Here is a 12,218-nt window from a genome sequence, read left to right as displayed (position 1 = left end):
TGAAAACATTTTTTTTTTTTTTTGTTTTTGTGTGGGGTTTTGGTTTTGTTTTGGGTTTTTTGTTTTTTTTTTTAAGATGAGGGGTATGGAAAGGAGGGAGGATTACTACTTTAAATAGAGAAAAACACGACATTAAAAAAGCTAAATCCAGATTGCCAATGAAAGCAGGAAATGTACCACTGTATTTAACTTCTTCCCTTTGACATAATGTGGAGTAAGAGAAAAAGGTTTAGAGTGGTAAGTTGCAAAATGGAAGATGATAAAAATTAAGTTTTATCAACTGCATGAACAAGTAAAACCAGCCTTTTAAATCAAGTTAGTTCTCTCTCATCATAGGGGCTAAGCTAGCTGTACCAATGTCTGTATACACCAGAAAAAAAAAATAGCATAAGCTGATGGCCATGACAGTGAAAAAAAAAAGGCCATGATAGTTTCAAAGACTACTATTCTAGTAAATTTTAGCAGTTTTATTAATTCTTATCTCAAATTTAAAACCAGGTGTCTTTTCTTAGGTAATGCAATGAAAAATTCAGTGGATAACAAATGTCAGAAATTTAGGTCACAAAAAAAGTGATAGATTTATAGTTAAAAAATGCACCATCACTACATGCTGCAGGCTTACATATTAATCTCAGGATCTCTTCTAGTTTGATGAACTAGTGACAAAAAGCTTAGAAACAAGCAGCACAAACTGATGAAGACTAATGAAACGTAGTCAACATTGTACACATCTGTTAACCAATCTCGGTGCTACACTTAGCTTTTAAGATTTCCCACCCGCCATATTAATGAGATGTTTTGCTGGTAATAACTCAATTTTAACAACACTGTCTTGAAATAACAAGTTCAGTTGTACAGATACTCAAGAATTAAATAAACATAAGCAATGAAGTTATATTCTATACATTCTTCTGAATTATAGCTTTTGACATGAGAAAAAAAAGCATTCTAGCCAGTAAACTTTCCTTTCTCCTCAGCCTGAGCATCTCTCACTACCTTGTTAAATATTTAATAAAAACAAAAAAACCAAACAAGAAAACCCCACCAGAACTACCAGGAGTACTTACTTTCACTGTTAAGTCACTCTCAACAACTCTCTTTTATTACACAACACAATGTTGTATACTTACTATCTTCAAGTAAGTCTGTTATATTTAATTCCAAGGATGGAAAAATTTTGTTGAACATTTTGAAGTCTTTTCCAAACCGTGGCATCTGGATAATCAGGCAAGAGGGTGCCTAGGTAAAATGCCAGAATATAATGTAATGAGCTTGAGATAGATAATTGTCTAAATTGAGAGACATCCTTCTAATGCTATAAACATATTCATGTTATTTAAACTTGCAGCCCATCAACTTCAAAATTAACAAGATGGTAAGCAAACCAAAATTAAGTCTTTGAGAGAAACTACAGCTAAAAAAACCAGGAAAGTGGCATCTAAGTCATTGTCAAATGTCATAAGTTCCAGTCATGCTCAAGTATGATATTAAATATACTGGACTACGCTCCCCCATCGAGGGTGGGGGAGGGGTAGAAAAAAATCTTCCCTTTGTGAAGCTTTTTACAAACAGAGGTATCTCAAAATATTTGTCCTTAAGACAACTTACTGGCAGTAACTAAGAAGTTTTCTTTTAGTAATTCTTTACCTAAATCACTTTGGTCTGTTCAGCCAAAGGATACATGTCGTTAAGTCAACCTTAAAGTATTTTTGTAACGTAAGCTACCTGTACCACTGACCTAGTACTCCCATTTCCAACACGTCCGCATTTTGTTTTCGCACCAAATCCTACTTTTGTCCCATTGCTGAATGGGCAAATATCTAGGTATCGTCACTTCTAACAAAGCAACAGCTGTCACCAACCTCTGCAAACTTCAAGTTGCTGTTGATGAATGACCACTCTAGTAACTGCTGAATTGTTGGGACTCCAACTTTCTCATTTTTGTCCATAAAAATTTGATAGAAGTAACAGTCTTGTACTTTCTGACCTGCTGATCTAAAAACAGATTTAAAAAACAGATTCTGAAGCTCTACTGTAACGATGACTGTATTTTACTAGGAAAATAACATCTATCAGAAAGTAGTCTATACAACACCCTCTCTGCATTGAAATATATTGTGCTTTAAAAAAAAAAGGCCAACAACAGCAACAAAATGCCTTAGATGATAGGCAATCAAGTATTAAGTGTGGACTGATTTCAGAAAAACTTATTTAAGAAACAAAAGCAGTATAAGTTTCAGAGTATGTTTTTAAAATATATGCCTATGCATTACAACTACCAGCCGAGAAATACTTCCTAAGCATGTGCATCGAAAACTCCAGCACACTAAAGCAGCTTTCGTTGGAAAGACAAGTAAGAGTTTCAATAATACAACATTAAAAGGAACAACAATAATTCTCTTCCGTATGATATTCCCAATAAGGAGTTAAAAAAAATGACTGGGTTTAATGAAACATTTCCTTTTCATCAGGGAGATATTGACACTGCTTCCTACAGTAGAAGTCTCACATAGATGGCTAGCATTGCTAGACTTGCTATATAGTTAACAGAGAACTCTCCAAAAGGATAATCCCGATTTAAGGGCCGTCCAGCTCTAATCGTTAAGCAGCCTTCCACACCTAGGCAAACATTAAGAAGGCAGGCTACTACATTAACTGCAAATGCTAGCCATAGTAAGCGTTCTGGATAAACTTCTTCATCCTCAGAAAAAAAAAAAAAAAGAAAAAAAAAAAAAGGAAAAGAAAAGCAAAACACACCACCAAACAAACACACACCACAAACCAACCCCCCAAAAAACCCAAAAAAGAACAACCACAAAACCACAACATAGTTTTATAGGGAGAGAGACAAAGGATTAAGCTACCAATTTAAGTAAGTTTTGAGGTCAGATGTTTCAAAACAAAGTGAAAATTAAGTACTGATGTTTTCAGGTAATATTTCTGTTACCTAAACATAAATCTGAGATATTTGGGAAGAGAGCTTCAGATGAGTAATTCAGCATACTCTGAAAGGACATAAGAAAGGATATAGAAGACTGTGATCACATTGAAGAAGTGGATTTTGCTATTATGGAGAAAAAGCATATAGGAGTAACTGGCCTCCAATAGCAAAAGAAAAGTTAGGTAGGAGCTGTTTCATCCCGGTCTCAAAGTTTCTGGGATGAAATTCCTGGGAACTTTCATTAAACTTGCTATAAACGGTAACCTCCTCCCAACCCAGCCAGCATTTAAGACAATGGTGCCTTTTAGAGTACTCGGGTGTTGAGAGGATTCTAAGAGTATGATGCCCAAAGTTGTTGTTATTAATTTTAAGCCTTCTTTCTAAGAGTTACTCTTAAAGAGTTAAGATATGTGCACAAAACACATCAGCTTCAGCGCTAAAAGCTGAATGGTGGAACAGAAGTTCTGTTCTCCTCTGTATGGCACAGACATGACAAAAACCTTGAAGGCCAAGCTTTACAAAAGAGGGATTAAAGAAATGTGGAAGACGGTGCAGAAACGTGCAAGTGGAATAAGAGGCATCTTCCCTTGCTTTTACTTTACTCCTTTCAGCTGTGATTTCTGCCACAGCAGCACACCTGTTAACTACCGAAAACTAGAAATACATTCTCACATGAAGAGCTATTATTCTAATTATAATAATAAATACTATTAAAATAATTATAGTATTGTACCCCGGGTGTTTCACCAGAATAATACATTAGCCACAGGGGTTTCTCAGCACATTGTATTTCATACAATTGAAGGGAGGCAGTAACACCAACTGTGAGGGTCTTAAGATGGCAAGCTATTCTCTAAACACTTTTCTATATAGACCCAATACATGCTTGAAGTTAATAGTTGTTGTGGTTGTTTTTTGGTTGGTTGGTTGGGTTTTAACTTAACAGTAGGTTACAGACATAGACCTTCGTCTAGACAGAAGCAGGAACACAGTTCCAAATTCACAATATACCTTGATCTCTCATCCCTTCAAGCTTTTTCACAATTTCCCTACAGAACTACCACAGAAGATAGCCTCAGTATACTCAAACGGCATCTACGCAGTGAACTACAGCATACTACACACAGATGGTCTAGTTATGGTGTCCTAGCTCCCCTATCTCTGCATAGCACCACTTACACACCTTGCACACCACTGAACTAAAGCAGCATATAAACTAATACAATTCCTGCGATGAGAAAAGGACTGAAAAACTATGGGAAATGCCTTGCAACACTGGGCAACAATCCCTACCTGTGTTAAACTCAAGTTATGGCAGCTGAATTCTTGTAGTGCTACAGTCAAGAATAAAGGCATACATAAATGCCAGTATCTGTTATTTTGATAAAGTAGGAGAAGCCAAACTTGATCAAGGCAAACGATTGAAATATTTTCGTTAGCCTTAAAGAAGAAATGCAAAACAGTTTCCATGACTTAAACACCAATTCAGCAATCTCTGCAGCTGATCCCAGAAATAAGTAGCTATAAGCTATAGGCCACATTAAGAAGTCCTCTTACAGCAGCCCTTCTCCAGCATAACTAACAGGACAACAGTAAGGCTCTCAAGTAGACAGCACTAGGACAGGGGATCTTTGTCCAGTTCTCATGAAACTATGTTCATGAGCTTTTGCAACAAGAGACCAGTGGGGCAAAACCCACCTACCAAAAAAGGTAGGATAATAGTGTCAAATTTGTCAGTATAACTTTATTATATTGAATCTTATTAGAAATATGAATCACAAGTCAAAGGTGCTCTAAGAGCTATCTCAATTTGAAAGGCAGCAGATACTCTCTCCTCACCAGCCTCTACAAATAGATGAGTTCAACAAAGTAAAGAGATTCACCTTATTTTCAACAGTGGCTCAACTCTTAGAATATGGTGAAATAAAATATTCAAAAACTCTTCTGGATCTGTGGGCGGGAGGAAAAAAAAAAAGTCTTGTTAGCATGCAAAACCAGATACATTATTCAAGACTGATTTTAAATGAAAGTTTTCAAAATTTTAATAGGAAAAAAGTAAAGGTTTGTTTTTACAGCTTTATTATAACAAATAAGATTATGACAATAAGATTATGACAAACCATGAACATTTTCATGACACAAACCTCTATTTACTCTTTTGGTGTCAAATGGCCCAAATAAAAGACACAGGCTCAACAGGGTAACAAAGCTTTCCAGCAAAGATCAAAAAGATGCTCTGTATTTCAGAGAAATCGTTTGGTGCCACACAACTTTTTCAGGAGAAATAAAAGCTTTCAAAAGAAAACAGTGAAACTGCAGAGAAGCAGTGAGGAGTAGTGACTTACATAAAAACCACACAATAGTACAAAGTTCATCTAAACTAGAGACCGAGTTCTCTAATCAAGAATGCAGCCAACGCTAGCTTCCCAGAGGTCTATTCTCTCCCAACACTGAGAGTTTTCTGGTATATTTCTCTTCCTGCCACTAACTGCAATAAATACTGGTTTTCAGCATTTAGCATTTACAGAGAAAGTAGTGTTCTCCCAAACAAAAACAAACGAGCTAAATACTACAATGCTAATTAATCATTATATGCAGCAAAAGATCAAAAGGTTGGGAATTGATTTTTCTAACATGATTTACACATTTTATTTCTTAAAATACTACATAACCATTGTGACAATGAAATGTTGTAGTGGAAAGATTATTCCTCAGGGACCAAAGCGACATTTTGAAAGACAACAAAAACCCCAGCCTTATCACAGTCTTCATTTCCAACGAAGAGCCTTAGATCTCCCCTAACTGCTAGAGGGGAGTTACATGGGCACAGGAAGGCAAGAAAAGAAATCCAGCCAGTGAAAGACTGTTACAGCAGAAACTGTACAGCTAGGGTTCCTTGCAGACCCGAGGAAGCAGAAAAGACCTTTTTACCACCCAATGGTCACTCAAATCTCTGGCAGAGCTATTACTGCTACAGGGAAGTATTTGTGTGTTTTGTTCTGGTACAGTTATATAGCAAGGTATTTCAGTTCCTTCATATTATGATTCTTACAAATCTCAAAGAAAGGAAAACCTCCCCAGTTACCTTTTTCCTCTGAAGTGAATCCTGATGCAGCCTCAACTTTTTCAAGTATTTTCCTCAGTTTCATTATTTTTGTAGCACATACATATCCATATCTAAGACAAATGGGTTTAATAAGCTATTAGCTAGTTTGTGATCAAGTCAGAGAAGCAGAAAAAAACACCCTCTTAAATGCTCAAATACAGGCTCTCAGATCCCTCTTTAACTGTGTACAGTATTTCTTCAAAACTATGTACTGACTCCTCATATTCAATCTGACTTCCAGTTTTTTTAATGCAGTATAAATTTAGTGCAGTGCTCAATGTTCTTGCATAACCTTTAAGAGCTCTTTTTAAACATTAACTTACCAGGATAACTGTTTCCTGATTTGTCAGTCAATTACTTTTGATTTCACTCTAATTTACACCGCTTAATACATCATTTTCGGAATGTCACATAACAACAGCACTGTGGAAGTTGTTAATAAAAAAAAATTTTCAATATTTGAGAAAAAGATACAGAACTGTATTGCTGACCTAAGAAACTGAAGTTTTGAGCATTCAATCTTTTCCTCTAAAACTTTACAAAAAGTTCAAAGAAAGTTTTAAGCATGATGGAAAGGGCAGGAGAAGTAAGACTTGCAGTCTTCTCAGCCATTTGAGATTTCTGCTACTTGGCGTGTATCTTACTACCTATACCGCAGAACCCTGGAACACACCAGGCAAAGTACACACACCCTTACAAGAACAAGGGTTCAGAAGCCATCATTTTATTCGGGAATCAAAAGTAAAACTTTGTGATAAATTGTTCAGTGACAGCCCACAGAATTTCAGAACTACAACTGTATTGTTTGCATGTTTAAAAAAAAAATAATAATAAGCTAAAGACAAATAACTTTTCATGCAGATTTTTGCCTTATTTCCTTTGTTCATTGTGCCTAAGAAATTACAAAGCTCTTGTTAGTTCTTTTAACAGAAGCGTTTTGACCACTTGCAGACCACATGTAAAAATTAATGAAATTTTTAAAGCCCTGCCAAACCTATCAAATTGTGAAATTCCACACAAGATAACCCAAATACTTTTCTTGTCAAGAACAGCATTAAAAACATTTAAATACAAATGCTGTGAACAAACACAACTTGTATTCATCGATGCTTTTGTATTCATACCTATACAAATTTTACAATACCTTTATGCTGATCGCATTTCCAAATAGACTAGTGAAAATATTTTATCACCAAACAATGAATAATTATTTCCAGTTAGCACTGATTAAATTTACCATGAAGAACAAGTAAAAATACTCAAAAAAAAACCCCAAAAAAACACCAAAAACAAACAAAATGAAGAACAAGTAAAAATACTCAAAAAAACCCCCAAAAAAAACACCAAAAACAAACAAACAAAAAAAACAAAAAACAAAAAAAAACACCAAAAAACACCCAAACACAAACAGACTAGCAGCTCGCCAAACTTTTCAGGTTTGCAATAGGAATGCATACACAGCAGGACTTAGTATAAAATTTGTATTAGACCAGAAACCAGTTCATGTCTTTACTTACATTCTCAGAGGATTCACAATCTCTGTCCGCAACAGCTCTTGGGTCTCACTATAATACTCTACGTCATTCTTTTCTTTAGGTCTGAGTAACACAGTGTCCAAAACAGAGCTAAAAGAAAACAGACTACAAAGAAAAGACAGAAAAGGAAGGTTGTTTTGATTCTGGAAGATACAACCATTCAGATGCCTGAGCAACATAAGACAAACCAAGCAAAGCCACAGGAAGAATTAAAGAACTAAACAAACTCAAAAAGAGATAATTATGGACAGAGGACAACACAGCTGTACTAAAGAGTAAAAGTCCACTCTAACCCAGTATCCTTTCTGCAGCAGAGTACAAAACCAGTTGCCAAGGCAGGATTTTGCAAATAAGTTATAAGAGGTATTTCCCTCCCTCCACCCCCCAGCCTGGGTACTCTTTCATCCTTAAACCATTTACAGTCAAAAAGAGTATAGATACACAAGGGCCAGTACAATCTGGACATGATTAGCACTTCATGTTATGCAGCGAATGCTGCAGAACTTGTTCAAGTTGAAAGAGCATAGTAATGTGTCAGAGATTGCAGTGCATGACTTTGTAAGCTGCACACTAATACAGACAGACAGTCATGACAACAACGATCACGTGTTCTGCATTTCTAGCATAGGATGCCACTATACAAATTATGAACTTACCAGAATAAGGTGGAGTCTAAGTAACAGGAGTTGTAATGACCCTGGATACCTTTCTTCTTTCCAATCATTGTCTCTAAACCTTCTTTTTCCATTTTTGGAGGAGTGTTTTCTTCTACCACTTCACTTAAGTAACCTCCAAAGGCTGAAATTTTTTTTTTCAAAAGACACTTTAAAGCCTCAAATTTTATCCCCCTTGAGATTTTTCCTATAAATGTTTTATAGCTAAGTTGCTGCCTTAGTGTTAGCATTGCTTCTCTGGACTAGAATAGCATTTTATCATAGCTGAGACTCACTTGTCTTCCAGAGAGTGAACAAGGCCTTACATTTCACTGACAATGCACCTTAGAGTGCTTCAGAAAGCCTGCAGCACTGAATTAATTTTATTCAGTAGGAATGAAGTTCTCTTCTCATTATAAATGCCCTGTTCACACTATCTTACAAGTATCAGACACTTTTTTCTTTGCTGTCGTCCCAGGAAATACAACATGACCCAAGAAATCTAAAAAGTTTTAAGTTAGAAAAAAAATTGAGTTTTTCACCACTAACTTCCACCATAAAAATACATGCTTTTCTATGCTAATATTTAGAAAAAAAAATTGACATTATAGAAAAATAACTATTTCTGATAAAGCAATCACATATTACTGGAGTTGCAAACACCATTTTCAGCAAGATTGCTTTACAACTTCTAAAGTAAAAAATGTACAGCATAACAAAAAAATCCCTTAGTTTTATGAAATGTCTTTAAATATATGAACATTTTCTTGTTTTAAAGCCTAAAAAAGTAATCCATAGAAGCATTATGTTCTGTACAGACTGATCTTCTATTCATTAATCTCATTTAAGTAATACATGTACAGATTTTCAAGCGTTCAGGACAAAGAACATATTGCAGGAATAAATGAAACCAAAACCCAGGTCAGTTCCCAGCTGATAAATAAGTAGTAAGCAGAAGCTCAGTACCTAGAGAGTTGCAGCGTTCAATCTGGTTGGAAACGGGCTGTAGTGAGGCAAACCTGGAATCTGGCCTGCAGCTTTTGAGTTTAACAAAAAGAGCTTTCTTCGGAGCACAAGTGAAGTATCGAGTTCCTTTAAATGTTCCGTCGGTACAACCTGCACATTCATCTTCCTGAAAATTCAAGTGAGAATTCACCATTTTTCTTCTTTCTAGAATTCTGCAGTAAGACATTTGATAAAATATCTACCCATAAGTCACCCTTCAGGTGTTCTGAAGCTTGATATACAATGTTCCTGCATTTTAGTACACAAAGCTTCAGCTGAGGTGTTCTTTAACTGCATTTATGGAGGAAATTGAGTCGCACTTTTTTCCTTCACACCTAAACTTTCACTCCATCCAAAATAAAACAAAAATTCCATCAGAAGCAGCTTGGGGAAGGTGGGAGAGGAGAGTGAGAATTAAACCTAGTCACCATTAAGAACTTAACTAAGCTAGCTAGTCACTCCAGATTCCTTCTGTAGTTAGAAGAGCACACATGCACTACCGAGCACCTTTTAAAACTCAACTGAAATCACTAAGCATTGGGTAGTGTGAACACTTCCAGTGTGACTGTGGCCTGCACAAGAAAAATACCTGCTTCAGAACACACAAAATGTACATCAAGGAAAGACAACACAAACTAGATATGAAAAATAACAAGTTATCGTTATTTATCTTTGATAACATGATTTAAGGTATAGTCTCTGCTTACTAACAATTGCTAGGTTTTAATGCAGAAATGCATGACAGGCAAGTCCAAGACCCCAGTTTAACACAAGGCATCCCAAGATGCAGTCTGAGAACACCTGTGGCAAACTATAGCTTGAGCTTCACCCAAAACAACCAGAAGCATCGGGATTTTTTGTAACAGCTGAAATTCCAGTCACATTCTCACCTACTTTGCTGAAGATGTTTGTTGTTTTATGTAATTGTACACTGCTTTATCTGAAATTTTATTGAACATTATCCCAAAACAAAGAATCCAATCTCCCTAATTGCGTACACATTAATTTAACCGATAGCCAATCACAACCTTGGCAGCAGCTGCCACAGAGTAAATGTCAGTGCTTAACAGCAATTCACGTTTGCAGCAACTGTGAATTTACAAAGGGTCCACAGGAACACATAAAGCATATGGCTGTCAAATCAACAATACCACTACCATCGATTATCAAAACCAGTGTTACGACTCTGACAATCGTAACTCTGACACTGCCTGTTTGCTAGTATGCAAAAACCAAACAAAAAATTTATATTCAATAAAGACGCTTACAGCCAAGGCGTTTTATGTAAATCTGCATGTCAAAGAATCTTTAAATACAGTCGGCTTTTTTCAATTAACATCTCCATGACGTAAGCAAGGGGCACTCCTTTAAAGTAAGTGACTAGTCCTACAAATTCAATTACCCATTGTGACACAAAGACATCTCAGAGCCTATTAACAGCGTAAGGTCTAAGGCAGCCACAAGAGTCAGAGCTCATCTAAGAATTTAGCTGTAAGGAGATCACATGGCAACCTGTTTGGACAAATTCCTCCAGACTGACTGCTTTTGCAAAGTATACAGGCACCAACTCTCAGCAACAAAATTAGTAACATGTAATTAATATTTATATGAACTACAATTTATATTTACCAGTTCCAGTCCAGCTAATACTTCATTTACTCCAGGGGGCTGGCCAATCCAGCGGATTACTCCATAGAAAGGAGGATTTTCTTTAACTTCAGCCAAGGAACCTGCTTCAAGACCATGTGAGTTCCCGACTGGGCCTGCTGTTGATGGACTCTCCTGGTTAGCCGTAGTATTTACATCACCAATGACTGACTGAACAGATAAAGAGAGAGGACTATGTCCAATAGTACCATTAGTACTTGACGTTTTTGTCAAGCTAAAAGGGAGGGAGTGAAATCTGTTTTCTGTAGACACAGAGTTGGTTAAAGGTGGCTGCAGTGGTGGTGAAGAATGCCCAAATCCAGAAGATGAGTCAGTAAGTGATTTTGCAGGGTCTTCAGCAACTGTTAAAATCAAAATCAAGATGTTAGTAAATGTTGGGGGCGGGGGGGTGTCCCCATCTTACAAAAGGAAAGACTTAGCTATCAAACCAATGAAGTGTATCTGCAACCACATCTGATTTAATGGGTGTCCTGTATAGGAAGCACTAACAGCTGGGCACACGTAAGGTGTTTGTCACTTGGCAACACTGGAGAGACAGAACTGGCTGAGCAGACACTGCTGTAGCCCTACCACTTTTACCACAACCAACGGAAATGAACAGCACAGAGAAAGAAGATGTTAGCCAGAAACTACAGGAAGGTTTAGATTGAAAACTTTTTTTTTTTTACCCCCACATTAGAATTTTTCTTTGAATACAAGTTAACAGCCCCAAGGATTATGACTGTAATGGGCAAAACTAGGAAGAATTCATTGGTCAGGGTGACTGAGGAAAGGATTTCGTTCACAGCTTATACAGAGATGAGTAATTGCTTGCAGACATGATTTGCAAATGGAAAAGTGTTTATTCCCCTGGCTCTATCACAATATACTTTGGTTCTAACACAAGGAATCTATCAGTGTCTATAAAGAATAAAGGATTTAAATAAGTCATGACTAATGCAGTGCTTGATAAATGAGATCACAACTAGATGTAATAGCACAAGCGTTCTGTATCTTCTCTCATCTCTCTACATGGTCTCTAATATACAATTGGTATTCACAGAGCAAAAGCCTCTTCTTCATCACCTCTTCACCCCACACTGTTTTATTAACTGAAGTTAATGTATAAAATTAAAAAAAAAATATATTTAATCCTTTACTTCCATAGTCCTTTCTAGATAGGATATTTACCTTGTTTATTTTAAATAGTATAATAAACTAATTTTTAAACAGAATTCCAAGTTGTTGGAACAACATCTGTTAGGCAACCAAGAACAATTTTAACCCATTTTCTTTTACGATTCACGGAATTCAGGGGCTACTACTGCTAG

General features: G+C 36.4%; 1 protein-coding gene across 2 annotated transcripts in view; it reads right to left on the bottom strand.

Annotated features, from left to right (window-relative positions):
* The window catches only part of CYLD (CYLD lysine 63 deubiquitinase), a 26,080-nt gene that overhangs the window by 7,465 nt on the left and 6,397 nt on the right, over positions 1 to 12,218 (bottom strand). For both annotated transcript variants that reach the window (XM_009276718.2, XM_009276719.2), the window contains exons 7-14: positions 10,870 to 11,249; positions 9,202 to 9,367; positions 8,239 to 8,380; positions 7,565 to 7,687; positions 6,027 to 6,118; positions 4,825 to 4,891; positions 1,863 to 1,995; positions 1,131 to 1,239 (exon numbers count right to left, since the gene is read on the bottom strand). In XM_009276718.2, the coding sequence (XP_009274993.1) occupies positions 1,131 to 1,239; positions 1,863 to 1,995; positions 4,825 to 4,891; positions 6,027 to 6,118; positions 7,565 to 7,687; positions 8,239 to 8,380; positions 9,202 to 9,367; positions 10,870 to 11,249 (1,212 nt within the window). The remainder of the gene's footprint in view (positions 1 to 1,130; positions 1,240 to 1,862; positions 1,996 to 4,824; positions 4,892 to 6,026; positions 6,119 to 7,564; positions 7,688 to 8,238; positions 8,381 to 9,201; positions 9,368 to 10,869; positions 11,250 to 12,218) is intronic.

Source organism: Aptenodytes forsteri, unplaced genomic scaffold (assembly GCF_000699145.1).
Source record: "Aptenodytes forsteri isolate BGI_AS27 unplaced genomic scaffold, ASM69914v1 Scaffold33, whole genome shotgun sequence".
In the NCBI taxonomy this organism is placed as follows: Eukaryota; Metazoa; Chordata; class Aves; order Sphenisciformes; family Spheniscidae; genus Aptenodytes; species Aptenodytes forsteri.
This window is presented reverse-complemented; position numbering and strand designations above follow the sequence as displayed.